The 14,229-nt window shown below is 39.6% G+C and overlaps 1 protein-coding gene across 3 annotated transcripts in view; it reads right to left on the reverse strand.

The window, feature by feature from the left end:
- Positions 1-3,107: 3,107 nt before the first annotated feature.
- Positions 3,108-14,229, reverse strand: part of LOC145786331 (vacuolar protein sorting-associated protein 26B-like) — a 46,784-nt gene continuing 35,662 nt past the window's right edge. Inside the window, exons 8-9 of one of the 3 annotated variants that reach the window (XM_082597969.1) lie at positions 8,725-8,828; positions 3,108-3,228 (exon numbers count right to left, since the gene is read on the reverse strand). In XM_082597969.1, coding sequence (XP_082454095.1) covers positions 8,748-8,828 — 81 coding nt within the window. In that variant the 3' untranslated portion in view covers positions 3,108-3,228; positions 8,725-8,747. Of the gene's footprint in view, positions 3,229-3,281; positions 3,433-5,158; positions 8,829-14,229 lie in introns of those variants that run through there. The other 2 variants (XM_082597970.1, XM_082597968.1) reach the window with 2 other exon arrangements.

The raw sequence follows: 14,229 nt of genomic DNA on the forward strand, positions 1-14,229 counted from the left end.
GTGATTATACTGTTGCTTTAGGCTACTGTTGTTGATAACTTTTTTTTTTTTTCCTTTTTTGTTGTTGTTGTTTTTCTTTGTGTTTGTTTGTTTTTTCTGTACTATTAATCCAATTATATATTGTATCCAGTAAAACATCCCATGTGGGGGCACCTTGACTTAGATAACCGCATGTTTTTTTCAATGCCTCCATGGTGTAGTTTCCATATAAAAAAAAAGCTATTTGTTATATCTCCTGATGTGTACTTTGAAAATGAATGTGGAGCTATGCCGAAAATAAACTTGATTGATTGATAGTGTGACCATAGCTCAAAGGCTATGACTACTACAAAGGGTTATTTCCACTTACTTCATTGAAATCATGATTATGATCATTGACATTACTAATCTCAGTGATGCATAGCGCTTTTCCATCTGACGCAGAGTTGCCAGATTTTGAAAAAAAAAGTAGCCAAAAAAGTAGCAAATTTGCTCCCAAAGTAGCCCAATTTATAGCAGGGGGCGCGGGAACTATGTTTTCCAACTTCTGGGGGGCGAAGCCCCCCAGACCCCCCGTGAGGCGTTCTAACACTGACCATATTTCATGACAGAACTGCTTAGCCTCAGTTTTGTCATGTGCATGGGTCCCACTCGGCATAAAATCATAAAAAATCATAAAATTTCTCATTTTTTGAAAAAACCATAAAATAGTCATAAAATTTTACCTCAGTCATAAAAAATCATAAAAATTGCAGCTCATTTGATTGTTCGTCTGACACATTTGATGGTTGAACACATTTGATTGAAAACGTTTGCAATTTTTAGTTATTTTTCCTGTGTATCATGATAAACGCCATGTTGTTGCTTGGTTTCGTTTGCTTATGGTATATTCAAAGTTAATAATCAAAATTGCTTGAAATCCTTCCCTTAATTCGCTGGTATCTTGTCAGTAGTGTGGATTGCTTCCAAACTTTTTTAACGAATGTAACTTCAGTTGAGCAATATAATGTGGCCGGAGCAAAAGCATAAAAACAGCATAAAATAAGCAAAAAGATCATAAAAAAAGCATAAAAAAGCCAATTTTTCTCATAAAATCATAACAAAAATTAAGATTTGTGGAGTGGGACACCTGCATGTCTTGGGGTTTTCTTTCACTGAAGGACAAGGTGTACAATCATCATTACACAAATTCAACAAACATACACTTTCATCAAGCCATTGATTCTTATTCCAATTATTACTACATTGATTAGTAAACTATGTAAAAACTGCATGCCAGTCAGTGGTGGAAGAACTTGAAAAAAAAATGTTAATTAATAACATACAAGCTGTCAAATGCTCTTGAATGTACAGCTAAAAAACACACATATGAAAAATCAGCTTAACAAACCCAGTGAAATTGCACAAATTACTCTGCTAAATAGCAACAGAGTTACCGGTACAGTAAGGCACGTTCACATCAGGCTCTATCGGGTACAGATTAGATTCTCACTACTTTTTCAGCACACTACTTTTCAAGCACTTCTACGTTCTGACTTCTACAGTAAAAGTAAACTGTAAAGACATAGAACGGAGTACGGAGATAACGTAACGCTAGAATAGACTAGAAACTCACTCAACCATGTCCCTTGCTACGTCTCGGAAACATGAGAATGCGCTGTAAAATTTGTAAACTACAAATAAACTGTCAGAAGACTGCAAGCGAAACTTACTTTAGTAAGAAATTTCCAATGTAAAAAAGTCGCAATCTTGTTATATTGTCGCCAATCTAAATTTAAAAGTAGCCCAAAAAGTCGCAAGTCGCCAAGCTCAATTTTTTGTCGCAAATCACATATGGAAAGTAGCCCAATTTGCGATAAGTAGCCCAATCTGGCAACACAGATCTGACGTTGCATTTACTTTGATTCCAAATGGACAACCTTTGATAAACGAAGTGGCTATTCTTACACCACCGTCATTCTGGCAGAATAATTTTTGATCTTTCCGCCTAAAAAGTTATCCGTGAATAAGTGCGAGGCATAAACAGCGACCGACATAAACGTTCTAAAAATCTTAAATAAAACTATGATTTGCAACACGTGCCACTTAAATTTTACATGCATCGGATTCGATATTCAAATAGAACTATTATCCGAAACACGTGCCACTTACATTTTGCATGCACCTCATTCAGTATTGAAGTGGCACGTGTTTCGGATTATAATTCTATTTGAAGATGTTTGGAGAGGTGTCAATTATGCAAACATCGTATTAATTTCTTGAATATCGTAAGAATATCCTCCATTATTGAACCGTTCTGTTGGGAGTTCCTTCCAAATGCTCACCTATTGGTGCACATCCCTGGAAAGGTGATTTAATACTGAATGCGGTTGATTGAATCTTTATCCTCGGACTGGGAAAGCTTCTTGCAGAGCTTAATCCTGGCAGTTTCGCATACTTGTAGAGGCTTTGAATCACTGACGCAGGCCCGGTCGCGAAATATTTTTTCCTACAAGATTTTTGTCTCATTTGCATATTTTAGTAAAAGTTTGTATTAAAACCGTGTAAATTCAAAGTTTTCTCGTTGGCACGGTTGGTTCAGTGGTTCCATCCTTGCCTAGTGATCGGGAGAACGAGGGTTCGACGCCCGTCGAAGTCAAACTTTTTTTTTTTCTTTAAATTAATTTTTGCGATGCACAAGAGCTTTTCAAAAAAAGTAGGGTTAGGGAAAGCTTATATTTTATTATCGTTGCAGAATTTCATTGGCAAATAGTTATTTCGCAATCTGAATCAACCAATCTCTCAAAACACTTCGGAAAATCTTACTTTTAGAGTGACTAAAATCAATGCGACAAAAATCTCGTGGGAAAAAAAATTTCGCGGCCCGGTCACCGAGATTGACAGCTAGTGAAGTTTCCGATTGTTGAAGTCATGTTGCCAGGGAATTATTCCATCCATTAGATGCCGCTGAACGGAGAGCAGTCCTTAAAGCGCGTTGCTTAAGCGCACACCCCGAGAGTCGAACCAGCGCCGCTTGATCTTGAAGCTTTTTCGTTCCAGAAGTGACGCGCTAACTAATTGAGCTATCGGGGCGGACTGGGTGTAAAATTTAAGTGGCACGTGTTGAGGATTATAGTTTTATTCAAAGATGTTTCGAGTGGTTTCTATTATACAAAAATTGTATAATTTCAATGTTTATCGTAAAAATATCCTCCAGCATCTTTGAACCGTTCTGCTGGGAGTTCCTTGCCCCTCTATCGGTGCACATTCCTGAAAAGGTAAATTAATACTGAATCCGATGTATGTAAAATTTAAGTGGCACGTGTTGCGGAATATACTTTTATTCGAAGATATTTGGAGAGATGTCACTTATGCAAAATCGTATTATTTTCTTGAATATTGTAAGAATATCCTCCATCTTTGAACCGTTCTGGTGGGAGTTCCTTCCAAATTCCCACCTATTGGTGCACATCCCTGGACAGGTAATTTAATACTAAATCCGATGCATTTAAAATTTAAGTGACACGTGTTGCAGATTATAGCTTTATTTAAGATTTTTCAAACGTATGTCAGGTCACATTTTATGGTAGGCACTTTAACAAGCAGATTTCTAATAAACCACGAACCTATCTGAAGCTACGCTGTTCTTGACGTCATCAAGGTTGCGTATAGGAAGAATAAAGGAAAAAAGCAAATTCTAGCTAAATTAAATCAATGCTTTGCCATCGGTTGACTTGGCGCAGGGCCGGTTTTAGGCCGATTTGATCAAATTGGGCCCCGCACCTTGAAGGGGCCCCGCACTAGCGGGGGTCTTTCGGTCTGCTTGCTCATTTTACCTAGGACGCTGAAGAAAAGATTGTTACAGAAAAAAACAAAGATATTGATGGGTATATGCTAGCTGAAGAACTTGAAGCTCTAAAAACTTTCCTTCAACTCAGAATTAAACCGTATGCCCTCTTTGAACACTTGATAGAAAACAATAGATTTACAACATTTCCTAATGTTTTCATTGCATTGAGGATTTATTTGACGATGCCAATAACTGTTGCATCAGGGGAAAGAAGCTTTTCAAAGCTGAAACTAATTAAAACGTACTTGAGATCTACAATCGCGCAAGAAAGACTTAACAGTTTGTCAATGCTTTCTATAGAATGTGAGATTGCTAAAGCCATTGACTTTGAAGTTATTTTGAATGACTTTGCTAATAAAAAGGCAAGAAAAGTTTTTTTTCTGAAAAACTTAAGGTTAATTGCCTAATTTTCCTTTTTTGCTATTAAAAGTAAAACAACATAGGTATCGTAAATAAACATCCACATTACCTTTAATTTGTTTTATAGCAAGTAATAAATGTCTATCTTTGTAGTTTGTATGTATTTTATGATATATAAACACCCATAAATTTTGCTATGAAGAGTAGGGGGCCCCGTCATCACATTTCTAATTGGGCCCCGCGGTTCCTAGCACCGGGCCTGACTTGGCGCATTGGGTTAGGGGCGATGGTAGTCATTATATTGACGTGGGTTTGATTCCCACCTCTGCTACAGCTCTTTTTTCTTCTGTAATTACCAAACAAAATTCAAATGATAATATGAAACCAAGGAACTTTCACAAATAATTAATTAAACTACCATTCAACGTTTTATAGGCAGAGAAAGCTTTTTCTCAAACCGTAGAAAATTTCATTATCAGATCACCGCTTCAATGCGTGATGGAAATCTACAGATAAATCTGCATCAAGCATTGCAGAGTGCAAAAAACAGTGTTGCAGAACGCGTTTTCGAATATTAAATTCTCATCAGTGCAACTACGTTTATGAACGCAATAACAACGGTTAAATTTAAACTCAATTTAACCGTTGTTATTGCGTTCATAAACGTAGTTGCACTGATGAGAATTTAATATTCGAAAACGCGTTCTGCAACACTGTTTTTTGCACTCTGCAATGCTTGATGCAGATTTATCTGTAGATTTCCATTACGCATTGAAGCGGTGATCTGATAATGAAATTTTCTACGGTTTGAGAAAAAGTTTTCTCTGCCTATAAAACGTTGAATGGTAGTAGAACTCGGTTAATCCGGATTCGATTTGACCGGCGATTCCATCCGGATTAGGCGAAGATTCGGATTAACCGATGACGGTTCTACCAAACCTGACTCATTTGTACTTCCAGCTTCATCCGGATTAGGCGAAGATCCGGATTAACCGAATCCGGATTAACCGAGTTCTACTGTTTTAGTTTAAAATTCAAATAATCAATTAATTCTCTGGCCGAATGCTGGAATGGTCATAATTGGACAGACAACGTAGCATCTGATTGGTTCGTGGTTGGATTGGACAGAAGTCCATGGATTGGATATCTGCATGTTGAAGTGCCTTCCACATTTTATGCCTCACACTTATTTTTTAGGCGGAAAGAGGAAAAATTATTCTGCCAGAATGATGGTGGTCAAGTGACAATGGGTAGGCTACAAGCGATGCCCTTACTAGGCCTACCTACTGAAAAGGAGCAAAAGGCATACGCACAGTGGTTGAAGATGTAGATTACGATAGTGGATGGAAAGGCAATCTTTACGTTCACCATCAGGCGTGCCTTTAAGCATGGACTTCTAAATAGTAGTATCTGGACTGGAAACTCAGTGGGCAACATAAGGCCAAACAGTTGGTACAACAGTTGGCCAACAGCCAAGTAACTAACCCTGTTGGCCCACTGTTGGCCAACTGTTGTACCAACTGTTTGGCCTCATGTTGCCCACTTAGTTTCCAGTCCAGATACTACTATTTAGAAGTCCATGCTTCAAGTGTCCTGCCACAGACACAAATCTTCAGCGATTTGCTCTTACATGACAACATGCTCTTGATCGGTATCGAACCGGCGTTCTTTCGAGTACCGACTAAGGCTTGCACCCCTCGGGTATGCCGAGGGATGAAAGCTATAAGCACTACAGCTTTAGGCCAGATGGCTATACGGGTAAATACAGGAAAGAAACAAAAAGTCTCATCAATGGTTTCAGGCGCGAATCTAAGAGTTTTTTTCGGGGGGGGGGGCCAGAAAATTTGAAAATCAATTAAAAAGAAAGAAAAAGCTAAACAGATATGAACAATGATACTACGACATATACGATATGCTAGAAAATAGACATTAAAACAACCATTTTTATCAATTGTGATGCCGAGGGACTAATATCAGCTGTTTAGAAGCATATCAAACCATTTGATGCGGAAACATACAATTTTTCACAAAATTTTGGGGGGGGCCCGGGCCACCCCCATAAATCCACGCCTAAATGGTTTATGAATTTGACAGTCCTGATGGTTGGTGAGACGCACCACACGTTTATTGATGCCACGAACCTGTGACTAAAACTGACGGCACATCACGCCGTCATTGATTCGCGTTAGTAAAAGCAATCGCCATGGAGATTGTGTTATGTAGCCTATTTATAAGCTTAATTTACAATTAACACTTGAGATATTGACCAACAAAGCAGTGGTTGGACACTGGTCTTGAACGAATCAACGTTATAGTAACGCAACAATACAAGATGAAACCTCAAATGATCAACTTTGCGACAATGCTCACCTCCCCACAGGTTAGAGCCAGCAACCACATTATCAGTTTTGCATCATTATGGTATGGACATGTAGAACGATCTAATGTTGCAGTGAAGTTGGCTCGCTATTACAAATTCCAGGAAGACGTGGAGTTGGTCGGCCAAAATTAACTTAGGAAGTGATAACTGATGACACTAAACGATTGTAGAGAATGGAATTTATTGGGGTCCAACCATTGTGACCGTGAGAAGTGGAGAGCCGATGTACAATCTGCCGTGCGTGCAGCTAGCCAGTCATTTGGAGAGGGGCTTACGAGTCTAGAAATTCCCCGTAAACCTTGCACGTTAAAAAACAAAACTCAATGATGATGAACTTGCTGGGGTAGCTAATGCAGACCTGTCATATGTAGCAAGGACAGCTGGAAATGAAACCACTGACGTGTTATATCAAAAGGTGATTTTGAATCAGTCACTTCATAAATCCTTTCCCATTTAGTTTAAACATAGTTTCTGTTTTTGTTTGTTTTATCTTTATCCTGCATTGCGGGAAAGCGGACTTGAATCGGTGTACGCCTTCCGACGTACACCTGACCCACGCTGCAGCCGACGGCAATGTCTGTTTCCGGTTGTCTACTCTACTTATGACTTAAATTTGGTACTACCCATTACTCGAAATCGATCACTGGGTAGAGGCAATTATCGTGAAGTTTCTTGCCCAGAGAAACAACAGCAAGTGCGGGTTATGTTGGCTGTTCAAAATAGAGCAAATGGGTTGATATTTAACTGATTATTTCAACCCAGTCAATCAGTTAAATATTTCTTCCAACCTACGTGAGTGGTTGAGCATTAGCACAAACAGAATAATGTTTGAAAATAATATCTGCTCATCAAACCGTGCAACAATCATATTGATTTCGCACGAGACCTCCATTGAAACAGGAAATCAACGCATAAGCAGCAGGATTCCAAACTTTAACACCTCCAACGCTACGGGAGTATGCAAGTGAGGGACGACCGGAAATGACGTGTAATCCCAAAAACGGGAACATCTGCACCATGTAGTAAGCACAATAAAACATCCAACAAACGTTATTCATTGGTGTGTCTTCATGAGGCAGAGCCATACGTCCGAGGACGTCCAATTATTACGAAGTGATCGAAGACCACGAGGAACTTAGCGACGGCCACGATCATGCGTAGGCAATCACGGACAATAATCTGCTTCTAGAACTTCTGGAGTTGCAACAATAAAAATCATTGATAAACTAAAAATGAATCAAAATGAACAATTGATAGAAATGAGACAAATGCCACTGAAGACATTAGTGGATAAAAATCACAAAAATATTTCATGTTTTGCAAGTTTGAATATATATGGCAATAATTTTGAGTCAATTAAACAAAAAGAAATCAAGAAACAAGTGAAAGGTATACGATGAAACGCTTAGCACAGGCCCGTAATTGCCGGGGGGCTTGGGGGGGCAATGCCCCCCCAAGCTCAAAGTAAGAGATAGCCTACATATTGTAGACTGAGCTAAAACGTTTACTTCAATTCTTCCCCTTAATAAAATCACTTGTAATTTTGTGGTTGTTATGTACCGGTAGGGTAATAGATATGGGGTTATTCCAGACAGATTGCACGATAATGATTTTTAAATTTGAGTGAGTTTTTTTGGCAAGGCATCTCAGGTAAAAGCAATTACAATGGAGTAAGATACTGGTTTTGGAAATATTGTCCATAAATATCTCTTAAAAACAAATCCATCAACATTGGTATTGGTATCAGCTTGGATAGCTGTTAAGTGTTTTTTGACGTTTACTGCCGAATATTACACCCCAAAGGGGATAAATTGGTTTGGTGGAGACCTGTACCAGACAAAATCACGAGGGTGATTCCTGACAAAGTTGTGTGTTAAAAATATTGCATCTATTCTATTCTGCAATCATTTTGGCTGGAATTACCCATGGTTTGGCTGGAATTATTCCAATTATTCGAAATTACTGCTATCTAGCACCTTGTGACTTTATAACATATGCCGTGCCTTTGCCCGAAAAACCGCAAATTAGACTCGTTGCAATTACAAATGTTATGTGCATAGCCTTTTACTTTGCAACAGCTTTTGAGCCCCCCCCAAGCTAAAATGTATAATTACGGGCCTGGCTTAGCAATGTAGTCGATTATAAGCTCTGCATGTTCCAGTTGAATGATTCCGACCCTTACGAAGCGGATTTGCCGGATCAAAATCTTCTCGTGGATTCCTCGATGCTCGCGTTCATCTGGCGCCGGGCAACGTCTCCCTTCCTCCATAAAATAATCTCCTGCGAATAGGTCCGATTGTCAGTAATCACCATCGGCGACCCCACTTGAAGTGGGAATAAGCCACACGTCAGCAGCAGTGGCGTACGCAGGATTTTTTTCGAATTAAACGAAATGAAAAACACCCATTTACTAATTACAAGTAAGTTGTTGTAAAACTATTGATTCTCTCTTCTGATTGGTTGTGTTTAATCGATCTTGCTTGCTCTGTGCACAGCCGACGTGTTGGCTTCAGGCGTGATTCGCGAAGCTCTTGTTCACATTTCTCTTTGTCCACTTTTCAGTTGTGTTGTGAGGGTTGTGTAAAGTTTAGGTGCTAACTTTATGTTTAGCTATGTTTTATAAAGCATTTATGGTAATCTTATTAAGTGAATAAAATATGTCGTACGTCATATTGTGTAAGATTAGCCTACCATGGGGCATCACCCAATGCCCCCTCTCTCATGCGTACGCCACTCGTCAGAAGGGATATACTGAATGGTAACCCTGCACGACATGAGACCAACGAACACTTGCTCATCAAGTAAAAATTTGACAGCGACTTATGCATACAAGCCTTACCAACGTGCGAACCTACAATGACTGGAGGCCGATGTAATTTTGATTTCTAAGTTAAATGTATTTTATATATGTTAGAAAGAATGGCTTTAGAGAATCCAAATTGTCAAAGTGTAATCACTGAATCTCCAAATCACTGCAAAACTAGTTTCACTTCAAGAAATGACAAAATCTTCCCCTGTTATTAGTGTGGCCAGATGGTCTTCGGATTTCCAGCACAAGTGCCTAAATCTAGTCTAAAATTCGCATGGTTAAAACAGGGATAAGCAAAAACTACATTTTTTGCTATTAAGCCTCCAGCTAAATTTGAAGCTTGGGCGACGACCATCGAAGTCAGGAATTACTACATGGTGGCAGCGGTGGGATTCGAACCAAGCCATCGAAATGACTGGTGTGATATGAATTATATATTTCTATTTGTAATCAAGTTGTTATCGGTTAGTGTTTTATGTTGCGTCTCAGTTTAAATTACTGACCATCGAAGTCAGGAATTACTACATGGTGGCAGCGGTAAAAGCAAGTTAAGAAGTCAAGAAGACCAAGTAACCTGCATTCAAGCAGCCTGTTGGAGTTAAGGCATAGAACTGGGCTATCATTAAACATGGCTTCAAAAATGCCAATGATGGACTGGCAGCACCAGCCACTGATAGACTCTTACAATGCTTTCAAAGCAAGAATCGAACTGTTTTTTGAAGATAATGACATAACCGACCCTAATAGAAAAGCTACGAAGATCCGCATAGCCCTAGGAGATGAAGGTATGAGGCGAATACTTTCATCAGGACTGACAGCAGCGCAACAGAGAGATCCAACCCACATTTGGAATCTAATCGAATCACAAATCGATGTATCAAGCAAAGTGATATTCAGAATTCACAGACTCGAATTCTCTCAGCTTCATCAACAAAGAGATGAATCAATTACCTCATATCTATCTCACCTAAGAGAAAAAGCCAAAAGATGTGAGTTTAACGATGACGAACTAGATGAAAGATTAATCGAAATGGTCATAGTCTCAACCAAGTATGAAGAGTTCAGAAAGGAACTTATGACCAAACCCAAGGGACATTCAATAGTAGAAGTTCAGCAAAGAGGCTTGCAATATGAAGCAGTAGAAGCCTCCAATGCCTCCCTGCAAAAGATGAAAAGCTCACAAATGAACAACATTGATGCAATTAGAGCATATAGAGAATGTCAGCGCTGTGGCTGTGGATGTGGACGGAAGCACCAAAAGAATGCCTGTCCAGCCTACGGAGCGACCTGTCATGCATGTGGGGGACGAAATCACTGGAAAAACATGTGTAAAAAGAAGTCCCAGCAGTCACGTCCAGCCCCGAAGCAAACATACCAGGGAAGAAGACCTTACGACAAGGATAAATACCCAAAGGTAAGAAATAAGCAAAATGAGTTGTTCTTAGAAGAAGAAACTCCCATATATCACCCACTTTGCATTAATGATTTAAAATCACATGTAGCTGTTTCAAAAGAAGCATTTACTACCCTATGTATTCAACATTCACAACCTAATGTTTTTGGTAAAATGCGAGTAAAAGTTGATACCGGTGCTGGAGGTAACACATTGCCAATGCGGACATTCAGGCAAATGTTTGGAAATTGTAGAGTTGACAGTATTGCAAACCCTGAACCTAGTGCTCAGCTCACAGGATATTCCGGTAACAACATACCTTGTTTAGGCTCCATACCTTTGAACCTTCAAAAGCAAGGAAGCGACACTAACATACGTCAAAAGTTCTATGTAGTTGATGTTTCAGGCCCTATAATTGTTGGTCTCCCTACAAGTCAGTTGTTAGATCTAGTCAAACTCAGTATTGATGAAACGGACATAAAGATTCCTCCACAAAGCCACAAAGTAACATCATTGGAGCAACTCGCCAAAGAATTTCCAGAATGCTTTGATGGGATTGGCTGTTTCAAGGATGAGGAAAACCTTTACTTAAAGCCTGGAGCAACCCCATTTATAGATGCTCCAAGAAAATGTGCTTTGCACTTAAAAGATAAAATAAAAACAGAATTAGACTACATGGAAAGTCAAGATGTAATCAAAAAAATAAATCATCACACAGATTGGTGCTCTTCAATGACATACGCAATAAAAAAAGATGGAAAGTTAAGAATGTGCATAGACCCAAAAAAGCTGAATGAATCACTCAAACGTTGCCCACACAAGATTCCAACTATAGAAGAAATCACACCTGCTTTTACAAACTCAAAGTTCTTTTCTAAGCTTGATGCCAAATCCGGATACTGGAGTGTCAAGCTAACAGAAGCGTCACAAGAATTAACTACATTCCGAACACCGTTTGGAAGATACTGTTTCAAAAGACTACAATTCGGACTTTGTGTAAGTCAAGACATTTTTCAAAGAAGAATGGACGAAATAATTGATCAATGCGAAGGATGTGTCGGAATATCAGATGACATTGTTATACATGGTTCCACTGAAGAGGAACACGACCGGCGACTGAGAAGATTCCTTCAGGTAGCAAGGAAGGAAGGCCTAAAGTTGAACCCGGGGAAATGCATAATAAAAGCCAGAGAAGTTGCATTCTTCGGAAGACTATACACAGACAAAGGTGTATTCCCTGACCCCGCAAAAGTCGAGGCAATAAAGAAGATGCCAAGACCACAAGACAAACAGGATGTACAACGGTTTTTAGGACTGACAACATACCTTGCAAACCATCTACCAAACCTCTCTAAACAAGCAGAAGTTTTGAGAGATCTTCTGAAACCACATGTTCCATTTGAATGGCACACAGAACACGACACGACCTTTAGTTTTATTAAAAACTTAGTGGCAGACAACATAGGCTTGCAGTACTACAACCCCAAGGAAGAGGTCCGCGTTGAAGTCGATGCATCTCTTAAAGGACTTGGTGCAACACTCGTCCAGAAAGACGGTCCAGTCTGCTTTGCAAGTAAGACTCTCACTACAACTCAATCAAATTATTCAAATATTGAAAGAGAATGTTTAGCAATAGTCTTTGGCATCCAACGCTTCAGTCACTACCTATATGGCAGACAGTTTACTGTGGTGACGGACCATAAGCCTCTTGAGGTGATCTTGAAAAAAACTATTCACTCTGCAGTCTGCACCCCCTAGGCTACAACGAATGATGTTGAAGATTCAAGGTTACGACTACAACATTATGTACCGTCCTGGGAAAGATATGACATTAGCAGATACACTTTCCAGATTGCCTGACCCAGACGAACGCGAAGACATTGACTTCGACCAACACGTTGAAAGTATTGAAATTGACTTAATGCACTTTTCTCAAAAGAAGAAAATCCAGATCCAAGAAGAAACTTCAAAAGACCACATCCTGAAAGGACTGTCCGAAATGATATACCAAGGATGGCCAGAGAACATCAAATCTGTACCCCCAGAATTAAGGCAATTTTGGAGCTACAGAGAAGCACTGGGCCTCGAAAATGGTGTAATTTTTAAAGGCAAGCAGGTAATAATCCCAGAAACACTCCGAACTTGTATTCTAAACCAATTGCATCAGAGTCATCAAGGTATCGAAAAAAACAGATTGTTGGCAAAGGAAAGCGTCTACTGGCCATGGCCAAAGATCTACAAAGACATACAAATGGTGTGCAAGAACTGTACACACTGCCAGGAACTACTGCCACATCAAAGCAAGGAACCCATGATGATGCATGAAAAACCAATGCACCCATGGTCGAAATTAGGCACCGACCTATTTGAAATTAATGGCAAAAATTTTCTTATAATTTGTGATTACTATAGTCGATACCCTGTTATAAAACAACTGTCATCTCTGACAGCTGATGCTATCATCACTGTAACTAAGGAAGTATTTAGCATGTTTGGTGTTCCACCTGAAATCATTTCTGACAACGGTCCACAATTTCTGAGTAAATATGATGAATTGTGTACAAAATGGGGAATCACTCACACAACTAGTTCGCCAAAATATCCCCAATCTAATGGTTTTATCGAACGACAAATTAAATACATTAAACCGATCATGAAAAAATGTTTTAAAAGTGGAAACGATATTGATTGTGCTCTTTTAAATATTCGTGCTACCCCACTTGATAATGTTCTACCTAGTCCAGCAGAGCTCATCTTCGGTCGTCCGATCCCTATAGCGTTGCCCAGCCATAGCACTGACGAAAAAGGGGAAATGTACCGCGACCAAATGACAAAATCGTCAGAAAAGCAAAAGGAGTATGCGGATAAGCGAACGAAACCATTGCCAATGCTTTATGAAGGTCAACCGGTACGAGTCATCAATCGATCAAACGAATGGCAACCAGCACAAGTTGTCGCACAAGAGGGTGAGAGATCGTACCGAGTTGCTACAGAAAACGGCAACGAGATTGTGCGTAACCGCGTGCACCTTCGCGAACATTCCAGCAATGACGTCCCTTCCTCCGAGCCAACACAGCTCCCGGCTAATGCAAGTCCACAGCCGACCATCTCGCCACAGCCTAGAAAGACTTGCTCCGGGAGAATTGTAAAGACTCCAGTTAGATACCAATCATAAAAGCGTATTGCACGCTTCATCTTTTGTTAATCGCCTACGAGTACCATGCATTTACGTTAAGTGTAAATTAGTTACTGGCCCATGGCCGTTGTGTTTTGTTCTTTGCAGCGATGGAGATGTAGTGATATGAATTATATATTTCTATTTGTAATCAAGTTGTTATCAGTTAGTGTTTTATGTTGCGTCTCAGTTTAAATTACTGACCATCAAAGTCAGGAATTACTACAGTTGTGCAAACACCTAACCAATGAAGACGCTGCAGTGATTCAATTATATGGTGAACAACGCTGTTGACGCAAGATAC

Source organism: Aplidium turbinatum, chromosome 17 (genome assembly GCF_918807975.1).
Source record: "Aplidium turbinatum chromosome 17, kaAplTurb1.1, whole genome shotgun sequence".
Taxonomy (NCBI): Eukaryota; Metazoa; Chordata; class Ascidiacea; order Aplousobranchia; family Polyclinidae; genus Aplidium; species Aplidium turbinatum.